Source organism: Clupea harengus, unplaced genomic scaffold, assembly GCF_900700415.2.
Source record: "Clupea harengus unplaced genomic scaffold, Ch_v2.0.2, whole genome shotgun sequence".
Classification (NCBI taxonomy): domain Eukaryota; kingdom Metazoa; phylum Chordata; class Actinopteri; order Clupeiformes; family Clupeidae; genus Clupea; species Clupea harengus.
In genome coordinates, this window is record NW_024879770.1 from 16,194 (window position 1) to 35,891 (window position 19,698).

Genomic DNA, 19,698 nt, shown 5'->3' on the forward strand with positions numbered 1-19,698 from the left:
GGCGAACTGGAGGGTCTCCGCCCACCAGCTCCTTTTATTTCCGGGTAAATTCTGTGCATGGCTTTTGTTTGTTTATTTGTTTGATTAATTTCTTGTTTTTATTAAAATAAGGTGAAATGTTAGATATTGCTCATAGTGTAATAGCCTACTGTGCTATTAACATGTATGCCATTTTGACTGACGCCAGCAGTGGCTTCAGTAGCCCACTCACAGCAGATGAAAATTAAAGGACCAATATGTAGCCAAGCGTTTAAAATCCGTACTACATACTACTCTCCATAGACATAGGCTATATACATAGCAGTCTAATGGACTTGTAAAATCCATGAGATTCAGTGTTCAGTGACTTGGTGAGGTATGGTCCTGGTCAAAGACGCAGAGTACAGAGTGTGGTGTAATCTCCTTCTGCGTGAGTGAAGGTCAGCTTTCTGTCACAATCAAAGTTTAATGATTAAGTAGCTGCTCCACCCATGGCTACACTGCCAGTCGTGTGGGGAGGACTCTGCTGTTTATGGAAGGATGACGTAGCACACTGTTAAGCATTGAAAGGACACGTATTTCAACTGCTTCACTTATCATATATTCAGTCAGAGAAGTGTAACTGCAGCTAGCAAAAAATGTTTATTGCAAAAAACAAAAAAAACAGGAAATCTCTTTTAAGGCCAGTCTCAACACATTCCTGTAGAGATGGTTTAAAATATTTCAATTACAATTTATATATGACTGACATTCTCATGTCATGCCCATGTCCCAGCAGATGCTATAAACACTCAAGCATCATCATCATCATCAGTACATGAAAACATCTGGCTTTTGCTGCATCATATTGAATACATGGTTATATACTGATCTTATGACAGTGTTGCGTCTTCGTGCCTAGTGCCTTTTTATTCATATTTTCATGCATAGTGCTTGTTTTACCACATTTGGATTATTATCTTATGATACCTTTCTATCTGATCACCTTAAAATTTACGTCTATGAGGCATAAACAGTAAAAACTACATTATAATGAGAGAAAATCATTATAACCAGACAAAACTAAATATTTTATCAGTAGAAAAAAGGACCCTGAGTAGAGCAATAAATATCTGGTTTAGAAACGTATGATTTCACATTTATGCATTTAAGTTGTCCTTATAAAGGCATGACAAACTACCAAGCTGTGTCCCCATGACTAGACAAGAAATCCAAAGATTGCAAGTCACCCTGGAGTAGCTCATTCTAGAAGTTAGCTCATCGGAAGATTCCATTTCTGTACATCTGATCATTGAATAAGCTCCTGTGGACAGCAACAAGAAAGACAAATCAAGGTAAAGGATTTAAGGCCCGTCCACACTGCCAGTGATAGCTATAACAATAACTGTAAATACTAAATTAAATATCGCTCTAGCTTATAACAATGGCAATACCCGCACCACACATTATAACGGTAACAACATGAAGAACGATAGTGTTGGCACGATACAAAAAAGACAGCCAGTTAGAATCATCACATTTTAAAGGCATCACATTAAAACATGAATCCTATTTCTGAGAGATCTTCCCTATGGTTGGTCAGTGTGGACACTCATATAATTATAATTGCAGTTGTTGTTATAGTTATTGTTGGCAGTTTGGACAGCCCTTTACACTGTAACTGCAGTCTGATTTAGTTAAAAATTAGTGTCTGTCAGGTCATAAAATGTGTGATACCTGAGATATGTATGCAAAATGTAGTGAGTTGCATTTGAATGAATTTCTAGCTAATAACCTTTTGCTTTAGTGTTTAATCACTAGATGTAGATATTCATACCTATGTATTACGTACATTGTTCTCTACAACCACAGCTGATCCACTTACGTTAAGTTCAATGTGATTTTTTAATTATTGGTATTCTACTAGTATTTAGTGTTCAACATCATGTTCATTATCATGTAGTGTTCCTTATTTGTTGTCATGTTTTCATGTGAGAACATGTGATCAGTTTGATCAGGTGTTTGAGCCTTCTTTTGAAAGCAGCATCCACTGGCTAGAGTTCCACTGGCTAGAGTTCTACTGGCTAAAGTTCCACTGGCTAGAATTCCAATGGCTAGAGTTCCACTGGCTAAAGTTCCACTGGCTAGAATTCAAAGTGCAGTGAGAGTGTTTGCAAGTTTTACACCCTGTAGCAGAACTGATAGAGGCAGGAGTAAAGACGCTAAAGGCATTGTGCTAATGAAGAAAAAAAAATTATCATTGTCATAGATCAACAGTTTCACTTGTCATGTTATTGCCAAAAAATTACATCCCTTTATTTGGGAAGTGACCTAGGCTTTTGGAAGTAAATATATGCATTTTGGGTGTGCCATAACACCTATTGTAATCACTCTTCTCAGTCAGTGATTAAATATTTGTGGTGTGCATTCAAACACACATCATCTGAGTCGGCCTGGTAGCTTCCCCGGTTACTGCTGGTCTGGGACCCAGGCTCCCGCTGGATAAACTGATCGTCGTCCTGCAGTTGCAAGGTGGAGAAGAGATATGCGTGTTGCCTGTAGAGGGTAGAGTTGGATCGCATCACACGTTAGTTTAGTTTAGTTTATTAGGATCCCCATTAGCAAAGCCACAGGGCTCCACTATTCTTCTTGAGGCCTGAATAGTAGTCTGAACACTTTAGACACATTATCTGCCTTCCGTTGGATCCACATGCAATATCTTGTCTTTATTTATGAATTGTTTGAGTGTTTTGAGAACGATAGAATATACTTCACTTCAAGGCCATTCACAGACATTTTGGTAAATCCAGACAGACCACCAGTTGTGTAGGTATGGTGCCCCATATAAAACTTACATTACGGATTATTCTAGTTTATTGTGAGTCATTATAAGATATTGGTAAGACAGTTTGCCCCTTGAAAGAAGTCACAAAATGAGTTTGGGTCACTCTGATTGACAGATCTCACCTCTGCCTTGACATCATCCTCCTGACGATGATGATGATTGCAATGGAAATGACCACAGCAACAACCACCACAGTAACACACAGCACAGTCAGGATCAATGAATCCACCTGACAGGAGAGGAGAAGTTGACACACATCAACCCTGTGACTCTTTTATTTATTTGTTATTATTATTATTTATTTTAGGCCTTATCCACTCTTAACTTCATCCTCTTTTCACACACATACAAATACTAGCCACCTTTGTGGTGACTATTCAGTTTATAATTCAGTAATGTTAAAACACAATAGCAGCCCCAAGAACGAGGCCATTCATTTGGTCAGTTTGTGGCCCTTGGAGTAAACCCAGTCACAATGGCATCTCCAGCATCAAACCTACACAGTGCTGCTAGCCTGGAACTGTACTGATCTACAGGACTTCACACATAATGTGAAGGATGGAATAAAAGAACACAGGAAGAGTTGATATGTTCTTGTGGCTCCACTGATAGAGCAACTGGGCGAGGTGCTAACGACTTCTAGATAAAAATGTATATTTGCACAGTAATATCACTCACATGTTCATCACTCACATGTTTCTCAGGGTGAGTGCTGTTGAACGAGGCCTGACTGCCATTCCCACAATGCTTTTGGGCTGCACTCACCCGTCGCCGGGGTTTGAAGCCTCCTTCACATTTATCACTGGGGACCTTACGATAGCTGCAACCACACAGGAAACAGTCAGTCTGTGGTATATGTCGGTGAGGTACAATGCAAAATGTGTGTGTGACCGAGAGAGGTAGTGGGACAGAGATTCTAAGTGTGTGTGTGTGTGTGTGTGTGTGTGTGTGTGTGTGTGTGTGTGTGTGTGTGTGTGTGTGTGTGTGTGTGTGTGTGTGTGTGTGTGTGTGTGTGTGTGTGTGTCATACCCAGAGGTCTGCAGCTCCTCCACCACTCCGTTCACACACACCTCCAGGGTTTTCTCTTTGAAGTCTGCCTGTTTCAGACACTCTGAGCTGTTCTCATGACGATAGTAACCATAGTCACTGAAAGGGTAAAATATGAAATTAGTGACCAACAATGACTGGCCAATTATTTATTATTATTATTATTCTTTTTTTTTCTTTTTTTTTTTACCATAATCATCATCATTACCATCATTATTATTATTATTATTATTATTCAGTAAAACCCTGGGAAGACGGCCCACACACCACATGTAATCCTCCATAGAACATGGACAAGGTGTCTGTTTCCTGATGACAACGTAGTCCCGACCATTCCTGCAGACGGACAGCCTCCTCAGCCTCCTATACGTTTCCTTGTAGCCCAGGACACACCCATCTGTCTCTGAAGCCCCGCCCACCATTGAGTGAGCCAACCAGTTCACATAGTCCTTCTCTCCACCTGCAGAAGCACACATGTCCACCGGATGGAGACGCTTTCAATCTTGAATATCGAATACGCAATATGTAATCATCCTTTGTTCCAGTTAAACAGAATGCCATATGATTGGCTTAATATATGGTAGACACATAAAAGAAGATTACTGACGCAAGAAGCATTTCAAATCACAACATGATCTCACACTATTGCCTTTCCCGGTGAGTGCAACATACAAACATTGCCTTAATACTTGACAAATCATGCACAATCAGAATTCTGCTTCATACATCACAAACATAATTTCAGGATACATTTTGGTTTGAGAATGTGTGTGAATTGGATGACAGGTATAAGGCAGCATAAACTCTCTACCAGGACATTCTTATAACATGTGTGGCAGATGTGGACTCCTCTCTGTAGTGTCTATTTAACCAGATGCTAGATAGTTCCCCAATAGCTCTTCAAAGAGTTAACTTTATACTTTTTTTTAATACTTTTTACAATTAGGCCGACCATCATCTTATTACAGTGGAGACCCCAACCACCAGTAAGTTGCCATTTTTGCACAAAGAGAAAACAAATTAAACCTACAGGAAAACACTGGAAATGTATGGTCTAGATTTTTTTTCTGCAAGGAGAATAATACACTACAGACTCACACTCCCGGGTAAGAAGACGCTCAAAATCTATGGTCACAGCGACCCACATGGGCTGGTCGTCATCCTCTGGCCGATAGCCCCACACACTGATGTTCATAGTTTTACTGCCGGGCTCAGACGCTAGGCCAGCAAAGAATATGGGGTGCTCTGTGAAATTGTAGGACTTCCAACATTGACCCTCATCAGTTGAAAACCTGAGGAAAAAAGAACATAAACAGATTGATGTTCTCCTCATAGCCCGCTATGTATGCCCTCAAAAAACCTCTGATGTCCGTACACCATCCTAGCTCTGTAAATTGGAAACAAACATAGTGAATCAGAGCAAGCAATACACTATTCCAGCCAATCCGCAATGTTTCTCCAGGAGGACTGAATAGAGGATGGTATTTGATTAGCTGTGGAGTTTAAATGTGAACAATCTTTCGCAAGGATTAAAGACTGCACCTTCAACAATGACGGGGAGTAATGGTCAGTGTTGGCCAATGATCCTTGACTCTTCCTTACTTTATGGAGTTGATCTGCCGATCCTTGTGGGATTCCACAGCCACGATGAGGCCCCCTGAGTCCAGGATACTGTAGTGATGGGGCCCCTTCAGAGTGCAGAACCAGGTGTACCCCCCATTCCTGGAGACGTACACGTCGGGCCGCATCGCTGACATAGATTCACCCACGCTACCTGAAGGGTCAAAGGGCATGGAGTGATGAGATGTTCTGTCATTGTTGTTAAGAACTGTATAACTGCCACCAACAATGCAAGGACACTTACTGCAGAGAAATGAAAAGATGTGTTTAAAGTCTAAGCCGGGACCACATCAGGGCCAGCTGTGCTCTGGAATCATAAGGGGCTTTTTGCACTGACGTCAACAGTATGGTAGTATACTGTCTTTGATTCGCTTTGAAAACTAAGCTCTCAGGTGTGCGTTTCTCCACTGCCAAGCGTACCACACTGGAGTACTGATGCTGATCTTGGTTACCTTTCTCTCCATTGGGGTACCAACCATACTGAAAGAGTACAACAGGATGGAGCTTGGTAAACCGCAGATCAACAATTGGCTAGACGCAGACACGACACCATGTTTTTCACTACAGTATCACACCACTCAGTGGAGAAGAGCCACAAAGATGAGTATGTGTACAGGAGAGTGTGTGTGAGAGTTGGTACCGTGGGCAATGATCAGGCCGATCGCGGTGGGGTCTGTGAGGGGAAGCATTGGTGTGATGTTGTTGTAGCGGCTGTGCTCCCCATGGATGTGCAGGTTGCACTGAAACATGCACAACACAGAAGACACACGTTACCAATGTAGGATTACACACACGTAGAAATTATGGAACCAGTCCTGCTGGCCAAATTCTGTACTATACAATGCTATTATCGTTATATGTATCTGTGTACCATTTTCAGAATTACTACTGTTCACATTTTAAGAGTGAAAATATTACCATCATATACTCTTGGGTGTATGGAATATAAAGATGTCAGTCAGATGACTAGATGATGACGTTACAGACCAAATGGCATGCACACACACACCTTTTTAACGTTTGCCCCACATTTGACGTTCTCAGGCTTCTTAAGAAATCTCCACTCTCCTCCTCTATTGAATGAGATGACTGTTCGAATGCCTCCATCTGCAAAGCAGAGACAGTTTTTTCTATATTTATATCTATGTCTATATCAGATATTTTCTTCAATCAAGAAGTTGGGTGTCATTTGATTGTTTATTCCCTTATCATCCCTTTGTTATTGGAGAACAATTTACATAATTAGATGGAAAACTGATTTGAAAATGTTGTGGTTTCGAAAATAAAATCATAATTTCACTTCATCTTTTCATCTTCGATGCACTACATGTGTAACCATATTATAACTACTATATACTGATGGTACCACCTTTGCCTGTTTGCAAATAACACTTGTGATTTAAGTAAACCGTTCAGCGACTCAATGTCAAATAGGACAAATATCAAAAAGGACAAATACCTTAACATCACTTCTGATAAAACTTTTATTTTTTTTTGTCACCTTTCTGACAAATGAATTTGGCACTTGTTATCATTTATTTAACAAAATCTCATTCACACACGCAAGCACCGTGTTTGCTTATATTCTATCGCCACTATTCATGTTTTTGGTATGAATGTATTGGGTCTATGTTTAAGGAGGGCTGTCTGGTCTCCTACCTTCCTCCAGTACGTTGGTTAGATAAACCCCTCTGAGTGACGTGATGTTTGTGAAATCGCTTTTCCCCTCCCCACCAAACAGGTGGCGCTCAAGAGACTTGGAGTATAAGACGCCCCGGTCATCTGATGTGTACACGGTCCCATAGTAGGTATCCTCTGGAGCCATGGGGCACACACAGACACACAGACACACACACAAATACAAATGTAAAAGAAAAGCTGACATAGCTTCTATGATGTGTAGATGAGTAGATAAGAAACAGTCATTAACTATCACTCAACTGACTTGACTTCAAAACAACAGGACCTAATCTCACCTAACCGTAACACACACATACACAAACAAACTCATATTTTTGAAAACACTATAAAACACATCACTAGAAGCTACAAATATACAGCTGTATATACAGCTGAAATACAAATATGAAATATCATCATATTCTTTGTGTGTAGTTGCCTGTTTGTACTGTATGTGCATGCAGTTGTGGGCATATGTGTGTGTGTCTGTGTGTATGTGTGTGTGTGTGTGACTGCGTCCTGAAACAACCACCCATCGACCCTGATACACCTGTCTTTGTGTCAGCTGATCTGATATGGCCATGTGTGGGGAGTAGCCACTGCTACGCTAGGAAAGACAACACCTCCGCTGGCCTTATCTCCTAGTCTGATCTCTGCAACCCACAGAACTCCTGACACTCACGCCACAGATACAGATCCGCTCTGCACTGACCCAAAAGACACGGCCGCACAGCAGCGTCTGCTAGAAACGCGCTTTTGTGTCTTTCGTCAGCAGTATGTCGAACTTGCAAAACGAGTCTTTCCTCTTTTGCCAGTCCTGCGGCGCTGTTTAAGATGCTTCTGGTGGTGGTGTTAAGAGCTCAATGCACCACAGGGGCAGTTTGTGTGATGAATTTAACAATTGGTTTAAAAAAATACTGAATCAGCTGACCACAAACAGACAGAGGGATAGTGGACGTGTGAACAGACAAGAAAGACAGAGAAATGAGAAAGAAAAGAGAAAGAAAGAGATGAGAAAAGAAAAGAAAAGAGAGACACACAAATGAGTGACAAAACACGTGGAGGGTGAATAACAAAGGGGTGAAAAAGAGATTGAGAGAGCTGAGGAGGCGAGAGACATACATTTTTGAAAGAAAGAAAGAAAGGTGTGTGTGCCAGCTGTACCTCCAGGTTTGTCCACATGCATGAAGATCATGTCCTCATCCCCATCCAAAACAGAGTAGAACTGGTGGTGAACAACAGAGAGATGTCAAGTCAGATAATGGATGATTGCTCTCTCTGTGTGTGTGTGTGTGTGTGTGTGTGTGTGAGAGAGAGAGAATGTGTTTGTTTGTGTATGCGTTATATTGTGCGTGTCTAATCATCGTGTGAGAGTGCAGTTTTTCTGTATTTGTCAGCAGGATGCTGCTGGAAGAGTCGTTATAGAGGAGCCTGGGGGCGATGAGACACCTGTGCCACTGGTAGTGTGTGTGTGTGTGTGTATGTATGTGTGTATGTGTGTGTGTGTGTGTGTGTGTATGTATGTATGTATGTCTGTGTGTGTGAGTGTGTTTGTGTATTTGTATGTGGTTGTGCTGGTTAGAGACAATGAAGTGTATAAATGCATGGTTGGGTGAGTAAAATCATCAGGGTTTGGATATATGCACACGTTGTCCCCTTAGTGGAGAGACTCTCTGTATGTGTCCCAACCAGAGGCTTCTTTATCCTGTAAGGTTTAACCAACATACGTATGTCAGAGGGCACAACTTCTCTTTTAACTCTTGCAGAGTGTTGACCGTTGGGTTGTGGGTGACAAACTTCCCTCACTTGTTAAAATACTTTAAAAAACCCTTCCTTATTCTGTAGAGGCTCTAACTCTTGAAAGTGCCTTGTCCTTTAGGCCCAGATCATCACAGAGAAGATTAACTTGTTCTTAGGAGACTGCAAACATCTATGGAGTTTCTAATTGATGAAAGTTCAATTGACACTCTGGCTATAAATAAATAATGTGAATTTGTTCTGTAGAGGCTCTAACTGTTAAAACAACCTTTACTTTTCTGTTTGTTAGCTCTGCCCAGAAAAACGACCTTATTTATTCTGTATAGATTCTTATTAAAAGATCTCTTAGTTATTCTGTAAAGGCTCTAACCATTAGTGACTCTTACTATAATTACTCTAAATTCTCCTGACTTGTTCTCTAAAAAGCCCTAACCAAAGTTGTTTTTGAAGAACATTTACCGTACTTGTTTTCTGAAGGCAGTTCAAAGAACCTTTACTTCTTCTGTGAAGGCTCTAACTGTTAGAAAGAACCCTTACTTGTTTTGTGAAGGTTCTAAGTGTTAGAAGAACCCTTACTTGTTTTGTGAAGGCTATAACTGTTAAATAACTCTTATTTGTTTTGTGAAGGTTCTAACTGCTAGAAGAACCATTACCTGTTCTGTAGAAGCAGAGGGGAGCTGAGCTTTGTTGAAGGTTTCCCCCTGGTCAGATGACACATAGATGACACGTGGTGATCCCTGGAAAAAAAGATACATGCAGGTATCAAGAAGGACTCAGAGTCACAGGTAAGCTGTGTTTGTGTGTGTCACCATCTTACCAGTTTCTCCATAACAGAAGTAAAGAGGAACCCTCCAATGTAGCCAAAGGAGAAGATGTTCTGTGCAATAGTTGTGAAAGTCTGACCAAGATCTTTTGTCCGTTTCAAAAAGAGCTCCCCTCTTCGATTTGCCTCAACTGTCCACACAAACACACACACATACGAATATAGATGGAGAGACAAATAGGGAGCAAGAGATAGAGAAAGAGAGAGGAAGGAGAGGAGTGATGGGTTAGGAGGTGGTTAACTTCCTTTCCTTAATCGTTCTTGTGTAAGTGGAAAGTTGAGATAGCACCAGAAAAAAGACTGGTGCAACCCTATTGGAAATCTTGACAGGACTCACCAGTTCCTTTAGGGCTGGAGCTGAAGTAAAGAGTGATGTTTGCACCCCTGGAAACAAAGGCATATTTTACTCAGAGGTGAGCTCATTATTGTCCATTTGAAACACAAATACATGTAATTTTCCAAATGATTCAGAGGGTCCTTACTTTGTAGTTCAAAATGTCATCTCAACTATTCATTTTTAACACCCCCGATTTAACTTTGACCACTACCAAATAAGAGGCCTAGTTATAGAATGGCATGGAGAAACTAGTTCAGTCAGACCGGTTACATTTCACATGAATGTTTTTCCTTCCATGTTTGCAATGTAATGCAAATATGATTCAGGTGTGTCAGATACGTAACCTCCGATTGCCCTGGCACACCTCTCTGTCTTTGATGTGTGTGTGAGAGTATATGTGTGTGTGTGTGTGTGTGTGTGTGTGTGTGTGTGTGTGTGTGTGTGTGTGTGTGTATCGGGGGGCAGTTTGTGTAAAATCAGAGCTTTGGATCAAACACAAATCACTTTGTGGAAGCGTTCATGTGACTATTTGCTCTCACCACATGAAAGAATGGGCTCCCTCGTGGACTTTCGCCCATCTGTTCCCAAAGTCCAGCGAGAGCCACAGGCCTCCCTAGGCAAAGAAAGAACTACATCAGATCAGCCTATGAACCGCCTTAGCAACATCAACAACCTAGTTTAATTCAGTAGTAATCGTTTTAGCAATATAAAGTCTATTGATTTATCACATTCAGTGTGAAGAAATAATAAAATGAAGGCATAATCACCTTTCATCGCTGTAAAATGCCCATGTTCATTGATATTTGACATGGTAGCACATGGTTAGCATTTTGAGTTATGAGTTTGAGTTAGCGTTATGAGGAAGTATAATTTGCTCTTACTAACAATCTCACCACTAGGTCTGCATCTCTACCTTTGCCTACCTAGATACAGTACTTAAACATAAATAAATTCCACACATTTTTATCTTGGGTTGCGGTGTGCTGTAGTACAGTCAATTACAACCCCTGCCAAGAGTCACTCACGTCAGTGCTTATAGCCACAAGATAGTTGAGATTCTGGAAATTGAAGGTGATTGGCTGAGCCGGGTGAAAAGGCAGGATGATGGATGTGAAGGACACGCCCGTATCCTCGGAGGTGAAGATAACCCCCCCTTCAGTCTTGGTGATTGGAAGATCAGCCGTGAGGATCACCTGTGGCATCAACATGATGTCCCCATCAAAAATTATGGCCATCCTCATTTAGATTCGGGCGACAGTGGTACAGGAGGTAGAGAAGTCGTTTAGTAATCAGAAGGTTGCTAGTTCGATTCCATGTCGAAGCGTCCTTGAGCAAGACACTGAACCCCTAATTGCTCCTGATGTGCAGTGTGCCATCAGTGTAAAATGTAAAATGTGTATACATTGTAAGTCGCACATATGTAAGTCGCTTTGGATAAAAGCGTCTGCTAAATGACTAAATGTAAAGATTCAGCAGTTAGATTAATGTTTGTAGATGTTTTGATTAAACAAAACCCGTTCATGTTTTGACAGTGCTTGCATGGTTGCCTAGGAATTGCTACTAAGGACATTAGTATTCAACACTGTAAGTTATACCTACTGTATGGACATAGAGTACATGAGTTATATGTATGGACAACATCATTATACATCACACTTGGCCAGGAAGGAAGAACTGTGATGATTACGTGTGTGATAGTTTACACTACTTGGCTCTTTTGAAATAGCTGATATATCTGTGGTAAAGCACTATCAGAGGAATCTTGCTGATTGATGAGACAAACTCAAAGTTTTTTCACACCCACTCCATTTCTCCCAAAGACTGCAAGATAGACAGATATCCACACGCACATACAAAAACACACACACAAACAAACACATAAACAAGCACTATTGTTGTTCTGTTTTAGAGCAGAGCGTGAGAGAATGGCCTGCTCACCTGTTTTGAGTTTCCAGGTCCGGCACTAACCCCGAAATCCTTACGAATGAACGTGTGGTTGATGACATGTGAGATATCATGAAAGTTCTTTCCATAGTCTTCACTGTAGAGGGAAAAAACGGAAGTACTGGTCAACACTCTAGAAATGAACTCTCTTTATACGTATACTTATCTATCTCTCATTGTCTTTTTGACAGATATCACTCACAGACACAGAAACATACATGCTTACTACAGATATCATCACCTACCTCCGGTAGAGGCGTGAGGATCCTCCTTCATAGAATGAGTCCAGTGGCACGCTGATAGTGGATAAAACGAGAATCACCTGCAGTGTACAATAGAAACAGCTGTCAGTGGAAACATATTTCTCTTGTTTATTTTTTAAGCATATACAAAATTACACTTGATAGAGTACAACATTCTCATATAGGGAAGAGTGGACAATAACACAGTGAACATTTTAGAGGGCTATTATTTATAACACTATGTGTGTGTGTGTGTGTGTGTGTGCGTGTGTGTGTGCACATGCGTGGTTGTCCGTGATTGTGTGTGTGACAGAGAGACTTACTCCAGTGCCATCTCCAACCCAGGTTAAAGTGAAGCTAGATCCATCATCACCATGGAACCCTGTCTAAAAATATATAATATTCATGGTTCATTGAGACGTGTTAATTTAGGTTAGGATCAGCTTGCAGGCAATGAAAAAAGGAGTCAAATTCTGACTAGGTGTTAATGTAACCTTTACACCCAGTTCACTGTTGTTTGGTAGTCTATGACGTATTGACGTACAAGGTATACGAAAGAGCCTGGTTGGAAAAATAAATAAGCCTGGGAGTCCTTGAAATAGACTTTTTTGTAGGCTGTCAGAGGTGTCAATAAATTGACCAACCCTTACCTTGACTTACCTATCAAAAAGTTTTAGAAATTAGCAACTGAGTAGACTACTATGGGCTCTCTCCTATTGGTGTGATTATAACAAATGTTTCTCACCTCATGGGTATTCTGATCCAAAGTTTCATGTTCGGATTGTGTTAAAGGCTGTCTGCAATACGCAAAGCTGGACGCGCCGAACCAGCTTTCCCTTCTGCTCCGGGAGCGCACTTGACCCAACTTCTCAGGGCGCAGCGTCCGCGAGAAAGACACCGTCCTGGGATCGTGCTTATTTGCACCGATGAGACTCCTGGAACTCATAACCAGTAACCAAGCGCCACAGCAAACCATTGCCTTCCAGAGCATGCTGTTTTAATGTCTCTACACTCTGAAAAGTGTCCAACCTATTGGCGCCTGACAGCTTACTTGCGCACCCGTGCGACCTCACCGTTTCACAGTGATGGACTGGGCGGAGGCGGGATGTAAACTGATTTACGTAGGCTGTTTACATGATCCACAGCATGTTCTTGCCATTCAATCATAGACTACTGCTTGTCAGTGTTTGTCAATGCAAATACGGTTTGGTTATGATTAAATGCTTGTAATGGGCAAAAGAAAGGGATGGGGCATAACAATTAACATAACAATTACAGTAAACCATTGGACAAAAAAATCTTACTATTGTTGTAGCCTGCATCTATGGCCGTTTGTAAAATGTCGCACGTCCTGTAATCCAGTTTTTTGTATATTTAGCTTGTCAAATGAAAAAAAGCACTACAATATTCCGCTGTCACTTTTTCAAACATTTAGAGAGAAACTTGTGTAAATTCATGCAATAACTTTTCCAAGAATTTTGCAGTGAAGCAAAATTGTAAAATAATATAAATGTTAAACCTAAATGTTAGATCTACATTTAGATTTAACATTTATATGATTTTACAATTTTGCTTTACTGCAGATCATTACTCTTGGAAAAGTTATTGCATGAATTTACATGAATTTATCTCGAAAAGTGACAATTGAATGCTGCGGTGCTTTTTTTTTCATTTGACAAACGTAAGTATACAAAAACTGAGCAGGATTACAGAACGTGCCACACTTTTACAAACGGCACCCTACAATAAACACTTTGACTTGACTTGAGTACATCAGCATGTCATAGTGCTTTTTTCCATCGATGAACATCCGTCTTATAAACTGTAGTAATAATAATAAACGCTAGATGGTGTAGTTTCTGAAGTTATATGGAACATTACATTTCCACATTCAGTTGCTCTTTGTGATTGTTGTAGGCTAAATGCACCGAACTGCCGTCGCACAAGTTAACGTTTGTAGCTGTCTTCTGTGTAAAAGCACCATCACCTAATGAGTTTGTGATACCTTGCCACCATCTAAGACAATTGATCAGATTAACGTCTTCTCTTCCTATGTCGATGACGGTAGTGCGCTCTTCCTGAAGGTGTCCACAGAACATATTTTCCCAGCATGCACCTCGTGTCATCATGGACCAAAATGGTAAGGAGGGAAATGAATAGCGCTAACGTTAGCACTTTTTGCTTAACGTTTTCTTTGTAGAAGTGCGGTACATGTAGTATCTGATTGTGCACACAATTATTAACATCTTGAAATATAATGTGTGGCCTTTGGTGCATGGTTCCTTCGTAGATTCTTACAGAAACCCCATGCGGCCTCCGCTACAAGCTAACCACAACAGCTAGTTTATTAGCCAGCTAACTGACGTTGCTGTATTTAGGTAACGAAATATGAGGCTTTCTGGGCGTATTAAGACTCGATCACAAGTGGAACTGAGTTTACTCAGCGAACCCAGTAACATGTTTTCAAAAGTTTGTTGAAGCACTCTTTTAAGCACAATGTTTTCTTGGCATGTTCTCACAAATAATCTTCACCACATTAATGCTATCGCTGGCTAGCTTGCTAAGTTGCATTAACTTCAAGGTGTCACCTGTAGCTTGATTGTGTTACTTAACATGACATTAAGTTGTGTGTAGCATTAGATATTAGTTAACAGCTCGACTTAAGACATATATCTGACATAAGGTGTTTCACACTATGTGGGTGTGTGCGGTTTATTGATTGTCATGAGGAAGCTCGTTTGAGCTAGGCTAACGTGAGCGCTCATCCATTGAAAACGCAAGGTGATTGCTTATGGGTACACTTTATAATTAGTGTGCTACGTATTAACAGTCCAGTTGTAGGCATGCTAGTTCAATTAACTTTGTTGTTTGGGTTGCGAAGACCATGTGGTGACTGAGTGCCTTCCTACCAACAGACCATGATATGCAGGGCACAGAGGGTTCTGGGAGTTTGGGGGGACTGGATGTCCGTCGGAGGATCCCCATCAAACTACTTTCCAAACAGACAGTGAGGAGCAAACCCGTTACCCGTTCCCAGAGACCCACAGGAAGACAGGGTTCAACCTCCCAGCCTGGTGAAGAAGGTGTTTTTCTTAGGCCTTAAATATTCTCTGTTACATTTCATTGTATTGTAGTTGCGGGGAAAGTGAATGGGCGACTCTGAAATAATAGCCAATATTAGGGGTGGAACAAAAAAAATGCCCATAAAAAACATACACTCATCCCAAATATAGAAAAGTCAGGGTTAGAAACTGAATTATTCCAGAGCATCACTACCACCCCCATGTCCACGGTTGTTGATATAGGGGTAATGGTCATGAAACACAATTATTACTTGTAGTAAGATGACATTCCATCAAAACAGGCCTTTATTAGTTACTGTCTTTGTTTAAAAAAAAAATTGAGTCAACATGTGATTTCCACCCCTAATGGCTATATATTTTTGCATTATCATGATTGACTTTTGCCTATTGCTTAAAGCAGGAATTCAGTTTAAAGTGTAGGATTTAGGGGGGGATCTAATGGCAGAAATTAAATGTAGTATTCATAATTATTATTTTAGTGGTGTATAATCACCTGTAATTATGAATTGAGTTTTTGTCAGCTTAGAAGGAGCCCTTCATATCTACATGTCATATCTTCCATGGAGGTTGCCATGCTGCACCGCTGCTGCACCGTTTCTACAATAGCCCAGAAGGCAAAAACCAAAACATTGGCACTAGAGAGGGCCTTTACTGCTTTTATGGCAGAAGTCCACAGTAGGGTTCTCCTACACGCCTGGAAAGGAAGGGGTATTCAGTAGGTTACAAAACCTCACCACTAAATCCTACACAATTATTTGCTAGGTTTTACTACTCAGAACATTTTCATTTGTGCTTAAAATCAGGGTGTGCTTTGTTTGTTTAGACGGCCACGGCTTCAAGAAGGAGGAGAGGTTTGATTGTGGTGCCAAGGCCGGGGATGTGTTTGGTAATCAACGGCGTTACCCCCAGCCTATGTACTGGGACTATAAGGTGTGTGTTCATGCCTAATAGCATAATCTTTTGCATCTACTTTTGCCAACCAATACATCGTCCCTGGGTGTATGCTGTGATATGACATTTGTTACACCATGACCTTCACAGCTGAACCTGCTAGGTGAAAAAGACGAGACGCCAGTGCATTTCTGTGATAAATGTGGGCTTCCGGTCAAGACTTACGGTCGTATGGTAAGTAAGGTTGGGAAACACAATTTTTAATTCTTGGGTTCTGGGTGTGGTGTTAACAGCATCGGAATTATTAAAAATACATTTGGATTAGCATAAGTGTTACATTTACCTGCACTGATGTGACTGACAAAACTGAACTGGTGTGTCCTATATTCAGTGACCCAACAACAAAAACTTGATCTATTGCTACTGGAGATTGATTTTGTATTGCCTGACAAACAAGTTGCTAATCCGCAGATTGATTGTTCGACACACCCTCAATAATATGGAGCAGCAGCCGCAACCTTCAGGTGTCATCTAGAGCAGTTGAAATTTGTTCTGTGAGCCCCTAACCTCTTTGTGTTTGTTTGTTTGTTTGTTTCCTCTTCTAGATTCCATGTAAACATGTGTTCTGCTATGACTGTGCATTGCTCCATGAGAAGAAAGGTGACAAGATGTGTCCAGGGTGAGTTTCACTGTCTTTTCCCAGCACTATGTTTCACACTGGTTTAGGTGCAGTGCTCACCAATACCTCTTAGGAACGTAAAACTTGAAAAGCCAGAATAAATATAGATTATACAAGACATGACCTGCTTAAAACTCTAAGTGATTTTGTGTGAATTATTTGGTCTTGGTTGACCTCATGCTTGCACTGGCAAATCATTAGTACATCAGGACAATGGTGTTGTGGCGAGCAGCTCCCCTTGCAATGGGTGGAATTCTTTGCTGAATAATTACACAGAGGTGCCACCAACAGATGTGTTGTGTTGTGTTGCTTTCTCTGCCTCCCCTTCCCATCACTAACGTCTCTTTGGTTTCAGTCTGTCCATATACAGCTGCACAGACCCGGTGCAGCGGATCGAACAGTGCCTGCGCGGCTCTCTGTACATGTGCAGCATTGTGCAGGGCTGCAAACGCACCTACCTGTCCCAGCGCGACCTGCAGGCGCACGTCAACCACCGGCACATGCGCGCGGGCAAGGCCTCCGGCGGACGCATCGACCTCCACCACCAGCAGTCTGTGGACGTGTCCGAGCGCTTCCGTCTTCCCCCGCCCCTGCTCCCCAAGCCGCATGTCATGATGCCCCCTAATATGGGTCACGGGGGTCATGATCCCTACGGCCAACCGCCGCCGCCGACATCGCACGACGACCTGCGGGGCGGCCAGCCCCCACCCTCGCCGGCAGACCTGGGGCCATCGCGCTCGATGGCGCAGGAGACCTTCCGCATCTCCACGGTGACCACGCGCAAGCACAGCAACCTCATCACTGTGCCGATCCAGGACGACGCCACCGGACCCGGTTCAGGCCGAGAGAACCTCCCGCAGCCGGGTCCCGGTCCGACCCAGCCTTCTCTGCATCACCCCGGAGATTATGGCAGCCAGCCCGTAGTTTCCCATCCACACCACATGATGGCGCCACCGCCGCAGTCTCACTACGGCCCTCCTCCACCTCCCCCACCCATTAACCTCTCCCTGCAGCACCCGCCACAGGGCTCCGCCACGCCCCACATGGGAGTGTACAACCAGGCCCCCCCACCGCCCCTGTCTTCCGCACCCCCACCCATCACCCCGCCCCCGGGACACCTGATGGGCCAGATGCCCCCATACATGAACCACCCCCCTCCTGGACCGCCCCCACAGCACGGGGGCCCCCCTGTGACCGGGCCCCCTCCGCATCACTACAACTCCCAGTTCTCAGAGGACCAGGGCACGCTTAGCCCTCCCTTTGCCCAGCAAGGGGGACTCAGCCCTGGGATGTGGCCCCCTGCCAGAGGGCCTCCACCTCCACGGATGCAGGGACCTCCACCACAGGGGCAGCTGCCAGGCCCACACCACCCAGACCAGTCCCGATATCGGCCGTATTACCAGTAAAAGGCCACCCATCTCTTGCCAGCGTACTCTGTATGGTAGGATGTCTTGCCCTAATTTTCCTAGTCTGGATTGTGGAAAGTAGACACACAGGTTCTGGCCCACCTGTGATGCTTACCTCAGTGGAGGAATGCTAGTGTGGGGGCTGTACAGCAAAGTCCAGTCATATCTCTACTTCTTTTATTATGATCTATTTTTTGTCGTTGGAAAATTGAGTGTATAAAAGAAACAATTTGTTAGGTTTTTTTTTTTTTTTTTCTTGTTTTTTTTCTCAGCATCATTTGTCACAAAGGTTACCGGCTTAGATGTGAGCAGGTGATGTTAATGATGTTCTTAGCTCGCAAATATCAGTAGGAGTGAAACAAAGCCATCTGTCTTTTGAGCTTTTGCAGGACTGACATCTGTCTTCTTTTCTGTATTTTTCCAGTATTGTTGATTAAAAAAAAAAAGCATTTCATTCATTCTTAACACAATATTGACATTTAGGGCATTTTTATATGATTGCGATCAAATAATAAAACAATGGCTGCTACACCAAACTAACTCAGTTTAACTCCCAGAGAAAGATTATTCCTTTGGTTGGAAATCTTTCATTGGAAACAACAGGATCCGGTTCAAGTGTTCCTACAAAGCAACAGATCTGAGGGCTGTACTACGAAGGGAGTTTAACCTAGTCAGATTTAACTCTGGGTTGTCAAGCTGGTGGCAGCTCAATGTCCACCTTTTATGCACAGTGTAATATATCAATTGTTTTGATTGACCCGTTTAAAATAATTGTATGTATCTCACATGCCTGTCTTCTGAACAGCTGAAGGGGATGCTATTGAGCTGCTCCAGCCACCCAGTATGCCCCTCCTGCCCTGGAAACATGCTGGAGCTGGAGTGCCAGAAGAAAATGTTTCAAAAAAAAAAAACTTAACTTGAAATAAGACTGACAAAGGTATTGCTATACAGCATTGTGTACCATACTTTGGTCAATGTCTCTACCATCTATAACTTTGTCTCTTTTGATATTTAGGAAAAGGACCAAATGAATGAATGTATACATGAATAAAACATGACTTTTTTTTTTATTGGCGGAACATTGATTTGTGCCTCTTCTGACGGCGCTCGAATGGGGATATGTGTAGGCTACAGTCAATTGCAACAATCACCCTCTCGAATCCTATGAAAAGTATGTGCTCTTTATATAGGCCTAGTATTATACTAAAATCAGACCAAATATTTTTATATTGCAAAACACCTGCGATCGCATTACAAGCCTCTTTGATCTTTAGAGTGCTCAAAATGCGTGAGAATACAAGTACGCAACAAGCTTGCTAACTGCATGGCATACAGCAGCCTATTTTTTTGTATTACCAATGATGCATGAAGTCTCAGCTGGCAAA

The 19,698-nt window shown here is 42.2% G+C and overlaps 2 protein-coding genes across 9 annotated transcripts; one reads left to right on the top strand and one right to left on the bottom strand.

The window, feature by feature from the left end:
* Positions 1–602: 602 nt before the first annotated feature.
* si:dkey-159a18.1 (sortilin) lies at positions 603–13,353 on the bottom strand. 3 transcript variants are annotated; one of them, XM_042705026.1, is made up of 21 exons: positions 13,000–13,353; positions 12,578–12,640; positions 12,258–12,334; positions 12,007–12,109; positions 11,094–11,261; positions 10,608–10,681; positions 10,069–10,115; positions 9,726–9,862; positions 9,562–9,645; positions 8,315–8,375; positions 7,130–7,285; positions 6,480–6,577; positions 6,111–6,210; positions 5,453–5,624; positions 4,949–5,142; positions 4,118–4,310; positions 3,833–3,949; positions 3,482–3,623; positions 2,926–3,032; positions 2,397–2,514; positions 603–1,282 (listed from the first exon to the last, which is right to left on the bottom strand). In XM_042705026.1, the coding sequence occupies exons 1-21, from the start codon at positions 13,243–13,245 to the stop codon at positions 1,268–1,270; spliced, it is 2,472 nt and encodes an 823-aa protein (XP_042560960.1). In that variant the 5' UTR covers positions 13,246–13,353; the 3' UTR covers positions 603–1,267. The 3 variants fall into 3 exon arrangements, with proteins under 3 accessions (XP_042560960.1, XP_042560959.1, XP_042560958.1); XM_042705025.1 differs by having other exon boundaries at positions 1,227–2,514; positions 3,497–3,623; XM_042705024.1 differs by having other exon boundaries at positions 1,227–2,514.
* A 724-nt stretch (positions 13,354–14,077) lies between these two features.
* On the top strand, positions 14,078–19,381 carry cbll1 (Cbl proto-oncogene-like 1, E3 ubiquitin protein ligase). Of its 6 annotated transcripts, none has more exons than XM_042705033.1 (6): positions 14,078–14,394; positions 15,170–15,328; positions 16,161–16,267; positions 16,379–16,471; positions 16,834–16,907; positions 17,263–19,381. In XM_042705033.1, the coding sequence occupies exons 1-6, from the start codon at positions 14,382–14,384 to the stop codon at positions 18,311–18,313; spliced, it is 1,497 nt and encodes a 498-aa protein (XP_042560967.1). In that variant the 5' UTR covers positions 14,078–14,381; the 3' UTR covers positions 18,314–19,381. The 6 variants fall into 6 exon arrangements, with proteins under 6 accessions (XP_042560967.1, XP_042560965.1, XP_042560968.1 ...); XM_042705031.1 differs by having other exon boundaries at positions 14,081–14,394; positions 15,170–15,337; XM_042705034.1 differs by having other exon boundaries at positions 14,081–14,394; positions 16,379–16,462.
* The last annotated feature ends 317 nt before the right edge of the window (positions 19,382–19,698 follow it).

What these genes read in the sequence shown, in the direction of transcription:
- cbll1 (XM_042705031.1), top strand. An exon ending in CTCCCAGCCTGGTGAAGAAG is followed by an intron (nt 15,338 to 16,160) that starts GTGTTTTTCTTA and finishes TTGTTTGTTTAG; the next exon opens with ACGGCCACGGCTTCAAGAAG. An exon ending in CTATGTACTGGGACTATAAG is followed by an intron (nt 16,268 to 16,378) that starts GTGTGTGTTCAT and finishes TGACCTTCACAG; the next exon opens with CTGAACCTGCTAGGTGAAAA.
- si:dkey-159a18.1 (XM_042705024.1), bottom strand. Translation starts at nt 13,245, where the DNA reads ATGCTCTGGAAGGCAATGGTTTGCTGTGGCGCTTGGTTACTGGTTATG. An exon ending in GACCTGGAAACTCAAAACAG is followed by an intron (nt 11,262 to 12,006) that starts GTGAGCAGGCCA and finishes TTGATGCCACAG; the next exon opens with GTGATCCTCACGGCTGATCT. An exon ending in CGGCAGATCAACTCCATAAA is followed by an intron (nt 5,143 to 5,452) that starts GTAAGGAAGAGT and finishes TTTTTTCCTCAG; the next exon opens with GTTTTCAACTGATGAGGGTC.